Here is a 19,432-nt window from a genome sequence, read left to right as displayed (position 1 = left end):
AATCTTAATCATATATTATCCTCTTATCTTTTTTTCTACAAAAACTATATATTATTCCATGTATTACCCATGGTCCACGCTCTTTTGAAACTGGTTACATATTGCCTAGCTGTAAAAACAAATGGTAATATAATCGTCTAAAGTTAGAGGTATTGAAATAGTCTTTGTTAATGATTAGTCTTTTGGAATATTATTCCAAGTTTATGAAAATGCGTTATGTGTTAAAGGAACAAATCTAGAAAATCTAGATTTAATGTGTAGTAAATCTCAGAAGTTAAAAAGACTGACTATACATAATTTGGGTCTTGATTCAAGGGATGTGTTCCCTCTTCTCAAGTCTATATAATAGACTCTTTGTAAACAAAAGAAATATTGTATTGGCGCAAAAAAAAAAAAAAAATTGGATCATAATGATATTGCATTATATATAGTCCATCTTATAAAAGTAGACATTCTCAACCTGAAATAGATAATATTGCTCATATACATGACGCTTTCAAACTTAGCATCGTAGAAACTCATGCACATTTTTAAGTGCATTTACATAGTTGTAAAAATAGGATTTCAGGTCTAAGATGTATGTAGGAAAATGTTTATTACAACTCCCTTACAAATTGACGTGGCAATCCACGTATTACTGTCAGGTCAACCACAATCAAATTTAATTGTTTAGTGGTTATGTGGACTGCTACGTTAATTTGTAAGAAAATTATAGGAAAAATTGGATTACTTCCGCTCACGGTGCTTCGGTTACTACTAATTGGCCACCTGATTTGGCTAGATACAAATAATTAATATTCTGCCATAGAAACCTAAATTGTGCTTAACAACCTTAATCGGCTGTCCGGTCAAAAACATAACCTAAACGCGAAGGGAAAGGTGAAAGAGTAGAGCTATGATCTTGATTACACCCACTGGCTATTGTTGCCTCATTGTCCTCATTTTGTGTAATTGAAGTGGCATAAGGAGCTTTCTTTCTTTGCCTGCAAATGTAAACCATGTAAGTATTAGTGAGAGTAGTGCCATGCCAATTTGTTGAAACGTCGAATGTAGGTTAGGGGACCGGGATCCCTAAAATTTTCGGTCCAAATTCTATTGAATTCGAGTAGAAAATGAAAGAGATGTCTTAGACCCAAAGTGATTTGAGCAAGTGAGCCCTCGGGTTTGAGACCCTGTCCCTCACTCTTCGGCCCGAATTTCATAGAATTTGAGCGGAAAATTTCGGGAGGTCGGAATCCGTAGCTTAGTTGTTGACTTTGATATGGGTTATGTACTTATAATCTGACATATTTTCTTGAGAAAACTACACTTTACCCCCCTCCCCCCTCCAAAAGTTTGGGATTATTTTCAATTCAACCTCCAATGTTTCAATTTTTGCAATCCATCCCCCCCAAACTTGCCAAACTTTTGCAATTTGGCCATTCCGTCAGTCAAATCTGCTTTGACTGACAGAACAGTGATCACGTGCAACACACATGATCGCTTATGGCCTTTTTATCCCTAAAATGCACCTAAACTTTGGGGGGGTAAAGTATAATTTTTCCTACTTTCTTAGTATCCTACACTTTTGGGTGTGAAAATTAGTGTTCTAAACTTGAATTACCTACCACGGCGCTTTTCAAGAAAACATTGGATAGAATAGCTTCTTGCCATTGGAAGGCCTGACAAAGGCAATGATAATTAGGATTTGTTAGATATAATAATTAAGTTGTGAGATTAACGAAATATGGATTAAAAAACATAACATGCTTGGATTAAATGAAGAAAAATATGGTATTTCCATATGTTATAAGACCAATTTGTTAATGAATCGTGATTTAAAGTTGAAAGTTCAAGCACAACAGGAAATCAGCATATGTGCAGAAAAATGAGCTTTTTATTATAACCCTTTACAAACTCACATGGCAGTTTACATTTTATGGAATGAGTGTCAAATTGCGGTTCACATTTTAGTAGTTGACATGATAAATGTCTCATGAATTGACATTTCAGTTTGTAAACGTAATAAATGTTATGTAGATTACCACATAGCAGTCTACATTTTAGTGGTTGACACAGTAAATATCATGTATACTACCACATCAATTTGTAAAAGACTTATAATAAAATTTGTAGTACTCTTTAGTGCTGCAGGGATAAAATTTGGTTCGGTTCTTATTGTGTGTGTGTGTGTGTCTATATATATATATATATATATATATAGGGGTTCTCTTTAAGTGGGTGAAAATTTCTTGAAAGCTCTGGCTAGAGCTTTATTAGATCACTAAATATTAGTAAACATGACTAAATTCATAGATTAATGATGATTGTGCTAGAAAATTCAGTACCTGCTTTTGATTTGTGAAGTGATGATGAGTTGGATTGACAAGAAGGTGCTCTCACTTCCATTGTGGGCATTTCTTGGACAATAGGTATTGACAAAGAGCTTTCACCAGCAGGAAGCATTATTGCTTGTGCCTGCAATGAAAGTATGATAGCAATTAATTTATGTGGAAGGGTAATTAATTAAATTTAAGTTTTAATATAGATTATAGAGCAGTGCTATTTAGTATATTGATATACAATTTTCATACAATTTAGATGATGTGGCAATAAAAATTAGTCATCATTTTTTTTTTTCCAAGTGTTGATCTAATTTTTAATTTTCACTGTCACGTCATCAAGTTGTATAGCAATCATATAGTAGTCTATCACATGCAATTTTTTTAATAGGATTAACTGAATAGATAATTTTCATATGTTATAAGGATAGATGTCAATTTAATTAGACTGAATCGAAGAAATTTATTTCTAGCCTTATTTAGATGAAAACTTTGTTTCCTTCTACTCAATTTAGAGGTCTGGTTGCAAATTAGGGCAAGTTTTGAATTTGAAAATATAAGCTGTGCACCTTGTCTGCAGGGAGGTTGTTGTAGACATTAACACTCCCAGCATAGAATATTGTGAGCTGTGATGTTGAAGACTTGTCATCCAGCAACTTTGATGGTAATGCATCACACCTATTCACAATAAGAAGCTAAAGAGATCATTTTTGTTGACGGAAAATGTTTGACGTACTACAATTTTTACTATATGGCAGTTTACGTAACACTTACAACATCAAACTGATGTGACAGTTTACGTAGTACTTACCACGTCAACCACAATCAAATTTAATTGTTTAGTGATTGACGTAATAAGTGTCACCTGAACTACCACGTCAATTTGAAAGAGACTTATAATGAAAACTGCAATGTCCATGCAACACTCTTGCATTTAACAAAAGTTAGTCAAATTTAATGTCACATAGATTGTATGAAATATACCCAAGTCCTGGAAGGATTTCTTGCTCTAAGAGAGAAGGTGGTCGATTAAAATTACAACCAAATTTTGGTGGCAACAAAGGGTGGGCTGAAGTCCTCCTCTTGATAATTTGTGATTCTTCCATGTTGGTTTTACCATTAATGTTATGCTGAGATCTTGTAAGAAGATATTTTCTAAACAAGCAAATAGTTTGGACATGTTTGAATCTTCCATTTTGGTCAAATTCTTTCTCCTAGGACTGCTGCTGCAAGGCATGTTGTCCACCAAAAACAACCCTTCCTCCTATGCAGGAAACAAAAAACAAACCTTAAATTTAGACATAACTCTTAATTAGTAGTCATTGCAACCAAGAGCCAAGGCATTAATTAGGCCTAGAGTATTGTTATAGACGATACGTTTTATCCTGCTAATGGGACACTATCAATCAGTCCTAAAATTTTATTTTTTTTCTTAGCAATGACGGATTGACAGTGCGACATCATCAAAGTGAAATTACAGTAAGATAAAAGGTCTAATTTCTAGCATTTCTCGAATGCCTAGATGTTTGTTTCAAGGGTTCTTAAGGAGCAAATAAGTAGAAAGTTAAAGGAAATAATAGAGGTAGAGAAAGATGCACCTGCAAAAGTTGTTGGTGGTGGAGAAATAGTCTCAATGGTAACTAAGAATCCAAGCTCAACTGTGGGAAAAGGGATTGTATATGTAACGGGAGAAAGAGAGAAAGCTTGATTGGGAATACCGTCCAGGAACTATGGTGGGGTGAGAATACAATCCTTCGATGCATTCCAAACCAATTTTTTAACCCATATATATGTCTGGATGTGGAGACTTGTGAGCATATGCTTTTTTCCATTTATTTCAGTGGGTACCCAACAATAGAGTATTTTCTATGAATTTTGCATTCATTATCAAATGAATCATTTCTTTATGCAGAAAATATTGAAAAATGAAAACCAAGAGAGCCAAGGTTTTACTTTCAAGAGGGGAGAAAATAGAAATTAAAATTGACACATTAACTACTTCAGCTTAGTTTTGAATCAAATTTGAAAAGCAAATTAAAACAATTGATTTTGAAGTGTAAATTATATAACAGAATAATTAGTGTGGCAGCAGAAATTCTTCTATCATTTTGCAAAAAGTGAAAAATGTAGAAATTTTATCTTGAGTTTTTATGTCAAATTCAGATTCTTTTATACTTATCAGGACGTGGCCTAGTAGTTAAAGTTAAAGGGTGGGCTTGACTCTTGAGATGAATTGTAGACTTGAAAGACACGATTTTGGCGGGTGAGGTCGTGTATTCAGGATTTATTCCTTAAGCGTGGGTCGAAGGACCTGCCTTCCTTGGTGAGGTTTCACATCATATAAAATAATTTTTTTAAAAAAAAAAAAAAAAAAAAAAACTTTAATATTCTTTTTATTGTGTAAATTATTTGTTATTGTTAAAGCTCCAAAACAAGAAAGGTGTTGAAAAGAACGTGTACACGTGAGGAAAGCAATAAACTTGTCATATTCTGTTGGTACTCTAGCATTTGGAGGAAAGCAAATTCTGTCTCTGTCCATGACAATAACATTTAGTTTCTCATGTGTCTTTCATGTCCCTCCACTAAAGGCCAACGATGCACATGGAAGTAATGTCGGGCAATTCAAAGGATTCTGTTCTCATGTGTCTTTTTTTAATCCTGGAATTATGGAAGATTGATCTAGATTTTATCACCTACATACCTTTCATGATACAGGCTATTCTTAATGCATTAATAATATGAGAAAATAAGCAAAGTGCCAACCTAAGTCAATTCCATTGAAACTACAAAAGGCGATTATGATGGTCCTATTGCCAATTACAAGCAAGGGGCGAGCATCGGAGATAACGGAAGCCGAAATAGACTTCCCGTCCACCTCCGTCACTTTTGGAATATCGAAATGACCTTGGACTCTTCTGTGACGGAGGTCATTTCCGCCCGGCCTCCACTTCAAAATTGTCAGGAGCGGAAGTGTCGAAGATAATCTAGCAAAGAGGCATCCTAGAATGGACAAAACCTAAGTTTTTGATAATTCCATAAGAGAATCTGTACAAACTTAAAAAGGGTTTAAAAGTTACTAATCATCAATTTTAGCTTTAGGGCTCTCCTCTGAATCCAAAGGATCCTTGTATCTCCAAAGGAAACCCAAACTGCTACCCATGACATTCATAATTACGGCAGATACAGCTGGAGGTACTGCAACCATGGCTGAGGAAAAATGGGACGATGCTAAAACCACGCCTAAGGAAGAATTTTGCATGCCAACCTGCAAAGAAATGTCACAGAAAAAAAAATTACTGATTGGTATCAAACATCATCTCTTGCCATTATAGATCAAATGGAAGCATAGCATGGCCTTGAAAATTTGATGAAATTCTGATATTTCATTCAATTTTAGAAAGCCAAAATCTTCAACAAGACTTGCAATGAAGTTAAAAGTTGTGGCAGTGAAAAAAAAACAAAGTAAACTATTGAGATTTCAAAAATTAATTCTGTCAATTTTGGAGCCCCGGGGCTCAAATGGAACATAAAACCATGATTTTAAATGCTTAACCATATTCGAAACCGGTTTAACGATCTAATGCATATACCTCAATTGATATTGCTCGTCGCTGTGGTTCTTTGAACCCACCAATAGCTGCTGATATATACCTGCAGATAAAGACCGAATTAATTGTATGGTATAATAATTTAGACAAGTAATGTAGCCAATACCAACACGAAAAATGCACATAATAAGAACTAGAAGTTTTGGAAAAACCAAGTTTTAATTAGCTATACTAGCTGAATATATGGACCTGCAAGGTAGTCACAATCACCGAAAAAATCATTCACCATATATTGCATGGAAAATGAAAAATTCATATGTATAAAGAAGAAGATATAGATATACTATGAATCAGAATAAATTTTGTTGGATTACTTTGCTCAGATCTCATCTATGGCCTCACAGGGATATGTAGCACTTAAGGTCTGGACCATCTAATTTACTAAATTGCTGTACTCGAATGAAGGAAATGGTGGCATTTTTTCCCAGGCAATTTTGTAATCAATAAAATTACAATTAACAGGAAAATGGAGCAAAGTATTGGTATATTGTATGTCAAGAATTTTTTTTTTTTTTTTTTTAAATATCCATCACCATCATATTGTGCACATGAACAGATTAAAGTCGTGAAAATGAACGTCAACACTCACCCAACTACGAAACCAGCATAATGTAATAATCCCACAGCAAGCATTACAACCCCAAGTTCACCAGATAATAATGTTTGAGCGTACTGAAGGGGAGAAAGATCAGATGCCAACGATGCGCCAACCATTGACTTGAGCAGGACAAGATTTTCAGAAAATACACTGCCCCCAAAATAGTATGGATACAAGTGTGTGAGAGAGAAAGATTATCCAAAATGAACTATCTTCAAGACAAGTAAAATAAAGTGTAAAAAACCAAAACCTGCATGCAAGGAGTGATGAAGCCAAAACAGCAAAAAGTGGTGTGAAAGGCGTCACAATTTTCACCACTGCAGGAAATGCGCTCTGTAGATAAGAACCTAACAGAATTGGTGCAACCACCACCTAGACAGGATAGAATAAAGACCACAACATCATTTGCACATGATATTATATAACTGAAGCTTGTTTAGATTTAGTTCACCTGCAGGGTGCTGATAGAAAGTTGAATGGCATCAACAGGAACATAAGTCCCTGCTAGTATCTTTGTTAAAAGAGGAGTCAGAAGTACTGCTGCAAGAGTAGTGCACGACGTCATGACAATAGACAAAGGAACATCCCCTTGAGCAATTAAGGTCACCTGAAACACTAACAGAAATAGAGGTAAATGGGAAATCTCATAAACTTCAAGACCTTGTGTTATATATATTGGCCAACTGATTTAAGTTTCCATATAATTAGAAATAAAATCCCCATCCATTTAACTAAATTAACAAACTTTGATGGAGTCTCGGTTCACTTGGCTCACAACAGTCTGTCAAGCTTCTAAATGTACCTAGATTATGAAAGGTACATTTAACTCTTAAGTTATAGAGTGATGATTTTGTATTATTCAAATTTTGTATTAGCTCAAGCTTTAGTTGAGCTAAAAATTGAAATTATGGACACCCATGAAGCACATGTACAAACACCTGTAAGCTTCTTCTACAAATGGCCAACATTATGCCTAACAATGAATCTTACAATCTTGAATTGCCCTAACTAACATTTTGGTTTTAAACTTGCGTAAGTATACTCATATTCATGTACTTCTCTTGTGGCTGAAGGTCAACCCTAACACAATGTCCAAATAATGGTGTATATTTAACTAAAAGAACTAGATGTGAAGGTACAAAATTTTTTTAGCAAATAAGCCATGAAGAGTACAAAAAAAAAAAAAAAAATTTTAAAAAAATAATAATTGAAAAAATCTTAAATGGCAACAAAAAAAATATATATATCGAATCTAGGTGGTGAACAACATGATAATCACAGAAGTTTGTGATTCTCATCCAAGTTGGAGCTTGGCCAAGCCTGTCAGGAACTTTTGTTGCAAGATGGAGGCTTAAAGTCCATCATAATCACAAGTAAGAGATCTTTTGTGCTTACTGGTTCGCTAAAACTACTCTCAACCATAAGCATGGCTGGTGACTTACAAGTTACCTCCTAAAACCTAGATTTTCTTCTATCCTGTCATTCCACTAGACCCAAGGTTTTATTGTTGGGCCTAATTCCCCTTAAAGAACCACCCTGTCGACTCACAACCTAACAGTAAATATAAGCCTGGATAATGGTTATTTCTGTGGATTACATTAGAGTGTTATGATTGACTAACTAGAGAAGTAATGAAGCCAATACGATGCAGTGGTACTAGGGCCCACGAGGTCATGTGTTTGACAGGTCAGTTGTCACAACAACTATTCAGACTATCCCAAAATCTATTCCATCTCATGACCACTAGCCCTCTATCTAGCTACCATTCTGTGAGCTTTAAAGGATTAAAATTGAATTTCTTAATCATCTGCGATTAGGTATATAATCTTTAACATTAATAATTGGTAAGCAAGCCCCATGTCCTTCTTGAGACATAAGGGCTGCACAAGTTTTCTTGCCTCAAATGCTATCCATTGGAATCCACTAGAACATAAGGGAAATAATAAATGGATAAGTGGTTAAAAAAGATCAGGCATGTCTTACTCAATTAGGACATAAATGAAAACTCTGATAAATGGGTCTACACATAAAATTCCATATGTTGAGAAAAAAGAACAAATGTAAGGGGAAAAAGGTAAGCATACCACATTGGAAGCGGTACCACCAGGGCAACAACCAAGCAATATTAAGCCAACTGAAAGTGATGGCGAAAGCCCCAGGACTTTGCTAATAATCAATGCAGAAGCTGGCATAATTGTGTACTGAGCAACGCAACCGAATAATATCTGAACCAAAATTTAGATACAAGAATCTCAACAACTGGAAGATCATGTTTAAGAACAGAAATCTATAGAACCAGACAGAAGCAAGTGCTTCAACAAAACCTTGACAAGGCCAAAAAGATCAATGGAAGCCATCAATATATAAGAATGAATGAAAACTTTGGAGGAGATTAAGTCTCTAGTTTTCAACACATTGTCTCTTTGTACAGCTAACTTTGTTTCTCCTTTAGTGATTAGTTATCATGCTTTTCTTGTTCTTTTTGTCCCTCCTAGTTAGGTGGCTTTTCTTGTATACTTAGAGGGGCCTAAAGCTTTTAGCGATATTTCGATTACTTATCAAAAAAAAAAAATGTATGAAAACTTCAAAAAAAAATTAGGTAAATTGTGTCATACACCCTCATGCTTAGGGTCATAACCACGCCCTCTCAGCCCTCTCAGTTTTCACTTGTTCTCTAATCACATCACATGAGGCACGGGCAGTTCAAATCAACCCCCTTCCATCCTATTTCCGTCTGATTTACCAACAGAAACGTTTTTCTATTCCAATGATCCCCACACCCAAAGCCAATATTTCCAAATGAAAAGCTGCTAAAGAGCTCGGGAATAGATCATTACAGAACTATATAACAAAACTACGATGTCACCCAATTGATATTCAGTCCAATACCAAATTCCCAAAGAATTGATTTCTTCAAATTGTTCGACTTCACAATGGTTTACAGTAAGTAGCACAATATTCCAAAGACGCCAACAGTCCATGCAATGTACTGCTGAATGAGATTGTAAGCAAAGTCATTCACATTGATGATGCCAATATGTAAATAAGGAGTTCACCAACATGACAGTTTCCAACATTAAGCATATCAATTACTCAAATTCACCAAAACCCCATATCTAAATGCAATTTCATAACATCATTCCTCAAATATCCATAACCATTTTGAACAAAATCAAAACTTACTGAGAGGGGCCTTTGCAAGAACAGACGGATCAAGTCCTTGAGCTCCAGAGTGATACCCATTGCCAACATAATCAAGGAAAGAGACAAGCTATATGATGCTGGGCCTCTCTTAACAAACCATGCAAAAGCAGATGGCTTAAAGCAAGCAACAAACCATCCAACAATCACATAAAGAGGGTACAAGCTCGCTGCAGTAGCTAAAAAGTTTTCCCATCTGGGTTTTGCTGGAGTTACAGGCGCAGGTTCAGAATCTCCATGAACAGCGTTGATTATTGGAAAATTTCTGAGCTTTGTAGTATATAACAAGTTTTCCCATCTGGGTTTTGAAGGAGTGACAGGAAAATGTTCAGAATTCCCATAAATAGCTGTGATAGTGAGTAAATTTGTGAACTTTGGTCGTAAAGAAATAATGGGTGTTTTGTGTCTGACGATGAAAATTCTTTGGTGGAGTTGTGGAGGTGAAGTGAAGGGACTGGGTCTGAAAGAGAGTGACATTGTTGATCAATGTAGAAGTGAAATACAGTTCTAGTCACGTTCTAGATTTGCATGAGCTTCAGAGGTCGAGGTCCTTCGGTTTTAGAGATGGAAGGTTGGATTTCGATCCGGTGCTGAAGACTACAGTGGCGGCTGCGATAGATTTTTCTTTTGGGCTGTACATTTAAAATGAATGGTCCAACAGCAAGCAAATGAAAATACATAAATAATGACACTTTTTGGTGTTGATCGGAAGTGGCCCAACCATCGAATACTACCACCTTTAAGGGTGGTTAAAGGTGGCGCGTGGGTTCAATAGCTCAAAAAAAGCTCTAAAGTGGTTAATCTCGTAATAAGAATTTTTATGGCTTTGATATTCTGGTAGGACTCTCCTTCTAATGTGAAGGACCATTTTAATAATAAAAATAAAAAATAAAAATAAAAGATGGTACATGTTAAAATATTAAATTAAATAATTAAGTTTAAAAGTGGTAGATAAATAACAATTTAACATAAAATTTAAAAGAACACAAATTTTACAATTTATCTCATTTAATTAAATATTTTATTACTTGTTGGGATAAAGTGCCATTAACCACCACTTTAGTAGTGGTGCCACTAATCCAGCCGCTCCAAATCTATCAGGGCTATAACAGTCATCCCTGAAACGCCGTTTGTGGCGACCGGACCCCAAACAAGCACCAAAAGGCAGCCATTTTTCAATTTTTTTTTGGTTCTTTTTCATTATCTTTGCTGTCATGATCTATTATTGCACGGAATACAAATCCTGAAAGGCTGAGAGCTTTTCATCACGGATTTGGACACCATGGATGGACCCATATATCACATGCCAAGTAAAAGGCTGTGGGAATCCAAATGCCAGATTTTGGATTTTAATACAAATGTCAAACGTTTCGGGGCAGTAGTTAAGGAGGTATATGATTGAAAGGGTAATTCTATTTAGTAGACTCTGATATAATTATCATTCAATTGGATGATGTAATATATAAATTAGTCCCATTTAGGTTTTTTTTTTAAATGTGCGTCACCAAAGGTTGATTTCTAGTGTTGTATGACAATTGTACACGAGCTTACTAAATAGCAAACATTAGTCATGTTTGAAAACACGATTTTAAAGGTCGAACCGTAATTTTATCAAACGCTTAATTACGTATTTAAAAATTGTGTTTTTATTAACTACATTTTAAAATCACTATTTTTCTTAAACGGCACGTTTTGAAACTATTAAATCAAACCGACGCAAAATCTTTTTTAAAAAATAATACTCAATTTTGTTGCTAAACTTTTCCGTTAAAAATATAATGAATAGCGTACTTCTAGCCTAATTTCATAGAAAATATTTTGCAATTGATGCATTAACAAGCCATGGTTTTTTTTAGGTGAGAGTAACTTCACTTTATATCCTTGAATTACCATGCGATTAGTATTTTCAATTATATTAGTATTTTCATTTTTTTTTGTTTTTTTATCTTTATTTTCGATGTTTATGTTCTTCTATTTTTGTTTTTGTCCCTTTTTTTTTTCTTCTAATTTATATATTATTTTGCATTTAAATGATTACTTTTCTTTTGTAAATTTTACATTAAATTCAAGAAATAATAGTGAGAGAAGAGTTTCTTATCGTTATTTTTAGTTGATAATTTTGTAGTTTGTGTTGTTGTTCATTGAACTATTTGTTTATTTGTTTACATGATTAATTAACGGATGACATTGGTTTTAAGGTTTATTTGGGATCGGGAAATGTATAAAGTGAAAAAGGACAATTTTTTCAATTATATTATAATTTTATTTTTTATTTTTTATGTTTATTTAATGTGGTTATGTTCTTCCATAGATAACCCTTAAATTTTCTACTAATTTATATATTATTATTATAAAATAACCCAATCAGAATCCTACTAGACGAGGGTTATATCTTCAGTTGTGAAAATATACCAACCCTGCCGAGAGAAGCAGAAAATTTACCAACTCGATCAGAGAAGCACTGAATTTTCGGCCTAAAATCCGGCCTGTTCAGTCGCTGAAGAGAGTGAGAGAGAGTAGTATCATTTCCTGTCCTTTGCTATCTCCCTCTTCACGAGCTCTCTCAATTAAGGTATGTATTCCTCTTCAAAAGCTATTCTTTGCTTCATTCAGATTTTTTTTTAAAAAAAAAAAATGGAGATCCAAACCTACGTGCATCTGTTTTATCTATGTTTGGGTTATGTTTAACTCGGTAAAGCTTCTCTATTTTTCTTATCTCCCAAAATTTCTTAAGCGCATTGTAGCCTTGATTTGTTGATTGGAGGAACTATGAGGAATTTCGATCAGATTATGGGTTCTATGCAATTAGGTTTGGTTTAGTTGAGATTTCGGTTTAGTTTGATTTTGATCTTATTCTGAATTCTATCCGATTGGGTTTAGTTGGGATTTCAGTTTAGTTTGATTTTGATCTTATTTTGGGTTCTATGCGATTGTGTTTAGTTTGAAATGCAAAAAGGCAATGACAGATAAATCATCACAACAAGCAAATAAGATTTGAATAAATTTCCTAGCTTGTAGTCCCCTTTCCTCATTTTATTAGAAGAAAAAAAGATTTGAATAAATTGAAGCCAAACATATGCAGAACGCTTGGAAACATGTCAAAGGATTGCACAAGAAAGACACATGATTTAGTGTTATGTATCTTTCATAACATTTGGAATAAAATGCTTGGATGTTATTGCATTCGTGTTTGATACACTGCACTGAAGTGTTGTGGCTTATTGGTGACTTCTTGGTAAACTGATTCAAAGCTTGGAGAATAGTGTTGAATCAGCGAAGGAAAGAAGTTTAAAGTTATGTATAGATGGGGATATGATCTGCATTGTTAAAAATTACATATATCTCAATGTGCTTTGCAATGAAGCTTTATCTATTTGCATGTTTTCACCAAACATTTACTTTTCTCATTGAAGCTCTTAAACTAAGCCTTAAATTTTCATCTTACAAGCTTCTGTTCTTGCACGTGGATGGTTGTTACCATCAGATTAATTATTTGCTAGGGAGACCAACCAGGTAGGCAAGAACCTTTTATTTTTTGGTAACCACTCTGTGTGACTGAAATTCCTAAGTAGCAGTAGTATATGCAGAATTTATAGTGAATCATTATACTAAAGATCTTTGTAAGAAATACAATAATAATGTGTATTACCGGCGCATATGAATGGTTTGGTCTTCAGTGTAGATAATCTCTAGGACAAATCCCATAACCATTCCTACAAGTTGAGGTCCACAAAAGCAATTTGTAAGAACCAAATGAATCTCTTTGTTCCGTTCTTACTCTATGGGTCATAGAAGGGCATCAAATATAAGCATTGCAAAGTTTTTTTCATGACAAAAGTTCATTATTCTTCTACGAGCGGGGGTTGAAGTCTGTGGACAAACATGGCATACATTTAACATTATCTTTGTTCATGATCCACCAGATAAAAAAGAATTAATGTTTTCAGTATGATTAGGTTGAAAGATAGTGTTTTTTGGGAATAAGATTTAATATTAACAAATGACATATAAGGAATAAGGAAGACAAGCAAATTAATTTTTAGTATATTAATTATTAATTTGTCTTTCTATATTAGCAGATTAAGTACAAAACATAAGCTCTCTTTTGTACTTTCAATATGCGACTGCTATCTAGATTAGCTTTTACTTGGATTTTTTTTTTTTTTTTTTTGTGTATCATATCAACTCATTTTTCTAATTTTATACTATCAACTAACTTGTGTAAAAATTTAAATATGTGCTTCTACAAGGATTTAGATATCAAATTTATGATATAAAGACTTTTTAGTTACAATATTGAGTTTTTAATATTAAATATCATATAATGAGCTACATCTATTATTATCCAATACAAGGAATTAAGCACGTGCCTCTCCAACTAGTATATATATATTTTCTTACTGTAACACCAAACCCCATTCATTTAACATGCCAAACCCCCCATTCACGTGAATTTTTTTAGGTTAGAAAATGCACGCGTGAATCTTGACTTTCTATCTTCCTAGGTTAAAAACACTCTCTTTCCACATTTTCAGACAAATCTCTCTCTTTCCTCTTCCCTCTTCCCTCTCCCCTCACCGACGGTGGCCACCGGAGGCCATGAACGCCAAGCATCGCTGATGATGAGCTACCCACTGTCAAAATCCCCAAATTTCAAAACCCTAACCCACTGTCAAAATCCATCTTCCCTCTCTCCCACTGACGACGAAACGCACAGGTTTTATCTGTCTCTCTCTGTTATATTTCTTACATCAAAGTTACGTGATGTTGTGGAGTAACTCTTAGGGTTATTAATGGTGTTTGTCAATGAAGTTTGGTTGACAGAGCACGCAGATGAATTAGGCTATCAAAGCGAATATGTTTTTGTTTATATAATTAATATCTAAATTAGTATTAAGAGGTGGTTGGATGTTGATTATTTTAATTTTCTTATTTGATCCTAAGGCTTGTATATGTAGGAAGGAATATGAACTGATTTCTCGAGCGCTTATTTTTCTTCTACTGTTGCTTTGATTTATGAAGGTAATATTAATTTCTCTTTCTTTAATCATGTTGCAGAAAAAAAAATTGAAAGTGAAATCACACCAACAGTTCCCAATTTGCTTTCACCAAAAATTTATTTTTTGTCTCTGCTGGAATAGGCAGTTTTGGGAAAGGTTCTATTGGTAAGAAACTTTTCATTATGATTATTTAGAAGTTCAGAAATCTTATATTTTTAATCTTTATTTGAGTTTCTATAATCATTCACAACTTTCGGTTTCTTTAATTTTTTTTAATTTAACTCATTTCTCTTTTTTGAATAGAATTTTGGTATTTGATTCTATTTATGTTTTGGCCTTACTCCCCAGTGCTAAATTTTTTCCCTGACTTACTTTGACATTCCTTCTTCTTCTTTTTTTTTTTTTTCCTTTTTTTCTCCTGCTTCCTACTTGAAACTTTTTTTTGTTTTTGTTTTTTCTTCTTGTCATTTATGCATCCACTAATTATTATTATTATTTTTTCATTCCTATCATTTTAAAAAACAAACCAGCGAGTTTTTTAAATTATTAAAAAAGAGAAATGATTTGGGTCAATATTTTCTTCATCTTATATTACAAATCAATCATTAGATTTATAAACTTATATGTACTATATGTACTCTAAATATGTCAATGGTGGATCCCATAAATTTAATAATTCAATTATTAAATTTGTCGAAAAATATATAAAAAAAAAAATAGGCAAATTATTGACACCAATCATTTTTCTAAAAGAACATGCGCTTCTCTTCTCACATGTTAAAAGCACGTCAGTTTTAAAGGTTTGTTTGTAGAAAATTTATGTCATTTGTTTTATGAAAAATTATTTACGTCAATATTTTTTTCTCATATTTTATTATCTGATTTTAAATCAACTATTAGATTTGTAGACATATGTGGACTCTACACAAATTCAATGATGAAACCCACATGATTATGTTAGCAAAGTTGCTGTTTAAAACATGAATAATGCCAATCTACTCATGCGGCGAATTTAGTGTCATGATCTATCGTCTATCTTTTTTCAAAATTAATAGTGTAGATTTTACAGATTCAATAATAGATTTATTTATTTATTGTAGGAAGATTGACAAGAGATGGACAAAAATGAAAACTAAACATATCTCTTATTACATTCATGTCACACCGACTGACTAGCGTAGTCAAAAACTCACAAAGCAGTGTCGTTTTGAGGTCTATTAAATAATTCTCTCTTCCTTTTTTTTTTTTTTTTTTTTTTCAAATCGGAGATGTATTAAGTTTCACTCCGGTCCAAATATTCTACCCCACCAAAAAAAATAGGAGGAGGAGAAGGAGGAAGTGCTCTCATGGATCAACGCCACCGACTCTACAACACCTATGTAAAACTCCTGGCCTTCGACCTCCTCTCTCTCACCCAAACCCCATCTCATTCTTTCTCAGAAGCCATCTCCTTTTCTCGCAAAGGCACCCTTCTTTCTCGCATAGAAACTGTCGGCACCGTCACCTACCGCGAGCTCAAACCTGGAAAGTTTCTCAAATTCGCCATCGACGACGGCACCGGATGCATCAGCTGCGTCCTCTGGCTCAACCACTTCTCCTCCACCTACTTCGCTCGGCGCAGCCCGCCAGATGTTCGACTTATTGCCGAAGCGGCGAATCGCTTCGTGGCAGAGATTAGGCTCGGGTCGGTGGCCCGAGTGCGCGGGAGGATCACCAATTACCGGGGGGTGGTGCAAATCACGGTGTCGGATGTGATAGTCGAGAGAGACCCAAATGCGGAGACCTTACATTGGTTGCACTGTATTAGTTTGGCTCGCAAGTGTTACGATGTTGGGACTCCAAACAAGTAGTAGTATTCATTGTGTTGGTTGAAAGAGTTCAATCAATGTGTTCTTGAATTTGGTGAAGTGGGTTTGGTTTTGAATTTGATTCCTGCAAGTGTGCGAATGAATTCTTAAAGAATTTTTGAACTGGGTTCGATTCGGAGCTTTGAATGCGAGTGTAATCGAGCCAATTCATGATTATTCTAAGTACAAAAACCCTGAAATGGAAGGAAATCGTAAAAATTGGATTTGTTAAAGATTATGGAGCATTCATTTTCTAAATTCTCTGCATTCTTACTGCAGATTAATTGAACCAATATATATATATATTGGTTCAATTACATTTTATGAGCTCGACTTTTGAAAAGTTACATTAAATATTCTTAGTTTAACAAATTATTTGTTTTGCTACTTTTAAATTTTGACTTACCGCAACTTAATTCTACAATATGAACTATCATTTTGAGTTTCACTTCAGGTCAAATTGAATTGTTAAAGTTGAGATTTATATATATATATATATATATATATATATATATATATTGCTCCATGCATGTGACGTGTTTACTATCCACATTTATTGATTCAATCTAATTTGGGGAATAATTTTAGAACGAAATGGTATATATAATACCAAATATTGGATAAAATAGAAGGCCTTTTTCATTAAGTTTCTTGCTTGCTTTGTTTCTCTAAAATATCAATAATCCCATATCATCCTACAATCAGAAAAAGGAAAATGGATAAAGGTAATCCTAAAAACTATACTTACAGTACCTAAACATCGGCTAATTTGGGTCCGTTATGTCTATATCTAAGCTCTCTTTGTCGCATATATATGACGTGTTTGCTTGAATATTTGGTTTCCTCCAATATTTGAAAAAGTAAAAACTTCAGAATGCCTTCCATTCTTAACCATGAATGACTCTTACACATAATTCCAATAACTTGTTTGAATAATTCTTCCTATTTTCTTGTTCACTTTAATGCTGGTAACTGTTCAAATAATGCGAAAGTAACACAAAATGGCCATTTACATTTTACACACGAATTTTGCTTGTTAGTTAAGTTGCATATCCGTAGAGTGTTGATTGGACATAATCAAGCCCATGTAAAGAATTAATTGGTTACATAATCAAGCCCATTTTTTATTACATAATCAAGCCCATGTAATAAAAAAAGTATTCAAAATTTACATTCTAATGCAACTTTTTTTTTTTTCTTTTAATATAAATATATTAATGAACAAATCAGCCTTTAATCAATAACAATCTCATATTTTAGTAGACTACCGTATATCCCCAATCTGAAATATAACTAATCTCTAATATTTCATGTAAATTAATGTGACAATTTACGTTACACTGGCACGTCCATTACAATTATATTTGATTATTTAGTAATTAATGTGTTAAATATTATATAAACTGCCACGTAAATATCCAATGGTAATTAGACTCTGTCAAGTCACCGTAATGAGATAAAAGTAAATTAAAGGTACAATGGGTACTACACGTTGCAACGTGATATATAACATTTAAAAACAAAAAAGGATCTACTTTTCTTCTTTGCCTTTGCCTGATGTGACAGGGAATCCAATGCCATGCCTTCTGGTGGGGAAAACTACAAACAACAAACTGCAAATGAGGCCAACACCAAGAGGAACAATGTCCAAAACCTCCTGAGTCTCATGTCTAGGAGTTGGATAAAAGCACTGCAACACATTCTTATCTCTCAAAGCAACAGCACCAAACACAAGCACTGATAATACAGCATGAACAACATCTATGAACCTTATTTGATACTTCCTCAAATCCGGCAACCCTGTGCCCGAAGGGTCGGGATAGTCGAACAGCCAGAGCCCTTTGAAGGTGGCAAATCCGTGGTAGACTTGCCCATCCGATGCCTCGATTGTGTCGGTGAAGCACGCGAGGAAGCAGGAGAGGCCGAGGAGGAGGAGGAGGATGATTGTCAAGGGGCGAGTGGCAGAGTCACACACACCGTTTTGGGTGAAGATCGGTATGAGAAGTTGGAAGGCTAAGAGGGTGCCTGTGGGGAGATGCTTGGCAAGGTTTGCTGTGGCTGTAAAGGTTTGGGAGACTGCACTTTGTGACAAAGATTGTTGACGTTGTAGTGGGGCTTTTGGGGTGGCAGATATGGATGGCTGCTTCGTGGGTGTGGGTCTTGGCCTGAGATTAGACATTTTTGGCTTCCGAAAAGTGGTGGCGGTGGTGGTGACGGTGGTGATTAGCAATGATATTGATGGTGGTAAGATGGGTTTTGGGTAAGGAGTGAGAGCTTTTGAATCTAGTGGTAGAGATTAGAGATTAGAGAAGAAATTTAGGTGGCAAATGAGAAGAGTGGTTGAGTCTAGAGTTAGAGAAGGAGTGCTTGTTGCTTAGGTTGGAAATTAACAATAAAATAAGAAAGGGATAGGTTTGATTTCTTGTCTTGGAAGGTTGAGATTTCCCTGAAGTTTCTTTGATTGTTTTGAGGCCAATTAATTTGGAAGACTTCCATAGATGCTCATCATGACTTGGATCTAATAAAATTTTCAGTTGTCACATGCGTGACGCTATGAAAGAGTAGGAATATGATGGGGATATATCATTGTTGACTTTTATTGGGTTTATGGCAAGTCCACACAGCCCAAATACCAAGCCCATCTCATGAGAGAAATAAAAAGTAGTAAAAAAATATAAAATAAAATAAAAATAAATAAATAAAATAAAAGTAGCCATAATTGTACATGGTTTAAAAGTAAATGTTCGAATAATGCTACAAGTTTCTTTTGTGTCCCTTCAAAAATAATGTGGCTTTTAAAATTATTATTGAACTTATAATTGATTATTATTGAATTTTGATTCAATAGTAATTTTAA

General features: G+C 34.4%; 3 protein-coding genes across 8 annotated transcripts; 1 reads left to right on the top strand and 2 right to left on the bottom strand.

The window, feature by feature from the left end:
* Nucleotides 1-5,074: 5,074 nt before the first annotated feature.
* On the bottom strand, nucleotides 5,075-10,509 carry LOC132177850 (probable sodium/metabolite cotransporter BASS1, chloroplastic). The gene is made up of 7 exons (XM_059590323.1): nucleotides 9,711-10,509; nucleotides 8,612-8,752; nucleotides 6,979-7,134; nucleotides 6,778-6,899; nucleotides 6,519-6,677; nucleotides 5,912-5,972; nucleotides 5,075-5,586 (listed from the first exon to the last, which is right to left on the bottom strand). The coding sequence occupies exons 1-7, from the start codon at nucleotides 10,203-10,205 to the stop codon at nucleotides 5,398-5,400; spliced, it is 1,323 nt and encodes a 440-aa protein (XP_059446306.1). The 5' UTR covers nucleotides 10,206-10,509; the 3' UTR covers nucleotides 5,075-5,397.
* A 1,626-nt stretch (nucleotides 10,510-12,135) lies between these two features.
* On the top strand, nucleotides 12,136-16,862 carry LOC132179710 (CST complex subunit STN1-like). Of its 6 annotated transcripts, XM_059592471.1 has the most exons (4): nucleotides 12,136-12,300; nucleotides 14,264-14,445; nucleotides 14,787-14,893; nucleotides 15,829-16,862. In XM_059592471.1, the coding sequence occupies exon 4, from the start codon at nucleotides 16,075-16,077 to the stop codon at nucleotides 16,576-16,578; it is 504 nt and encodes a 167-aa protein (XP_059448454.1). In that variant the 5' UTR covers nucleotides 12,136-12,300; nucleotides 14,264-14,445; nucleotides 14,787-14,893; nucleotides 15,829-16,074; the 3' UTR covers nucleotides 16,579-16,862. The 6 variants fall into 6 exon arrangements, with proteins under 6 accessions (XP_059448454.1, XP_059448456.1, XP_059448455.1 ...); XM_059592473.1 differs by lacking the exon at nucleotides 14,264-14,445 and having other exon boundaries at nucleotides 15,997-16,862; XM_059592472.1 differs by lacking the exon at nucleotides 14,264-14,445 and having other exon boundaries at nucleotides 15,833-16,862.
* Nucleotides 16,863-18,003: 1,141 nt separating this feature from the next.
* On the bottom strand, nucleotides 18,004-19,140 carry LOC132179709 (protein DMP3-like). The gene has a single exon (XM_059592468.1). It carries the CDS (start codon nucleotides 18,752-18,754, stop codon nucleotides 18,107-18,109), a length of 648 nt encoding a protein of 215 aa, XP_059448451.1. The 5' UTR covers nucleotides 18,755-19,140; the 3' UTR covers nucleotides 18,004-18,106.
* Between the last annotated feature and the right edge of the window lie 292 nt (nucleotides 19,141-19,432).

This window comes from Corylus avellana, chromosome ca4, assembly GCF_901000735.1.
Source record: "Corylus avellana chromosome ca4, CavTom2PMs-1.0".
Taxonomy (NCBI): domain Eukaryota; kingdom Viridiplantae; phylum Streptophyta; class Magnoliopsida; order Fagales; family Betulaceae; genus Corylus; species Corylus avellana.
The sequence above is the reverse complement of the archived record's forward strand: the minus strand, read 5'-3'. Positions and strand labels throughout refer to the sequence as shown.

Excerpts from the sequence above, each read along its gene's own strand:
- LOC132177850 (XM_059590323.1), bottom strand. The coding sequence starts at position 10,205 with ATGTCACTCTCTTTCAGACCCAGTCCCTTCACTTCACCTCCACAACTC. Across the intron at positions 6,678-6,777 it reads TCATCACTCCTTGCATGCAG|TGTATTTTCTGAAAATCTTG; the intron begins GTTTTGGTTTTT and ends TTTTGGGGGCAG. Across the intron at positions 5,587-5,911 it reads GACGAGCAATATCAATTGAG|GTTGGCATGCAAAATTCTTC; the intron begins GTATATGCATTA and ends ATTTCTTTGCAG.
- LOC132179710 (XM_059592474.1), top strand. The coding sequence starts at position 16,075 with ATGGATCAACGCCACCGACTCTACAACACCTATGTAAAACTCCTGGCC.
- LOC132179709 (XM_059592468.1), bottom strand. The coding sequence starts at position 18,754 with ATGTCTAATCTCAGGCCAAGACCCACACCCACGAAGCAGCCATCCATA.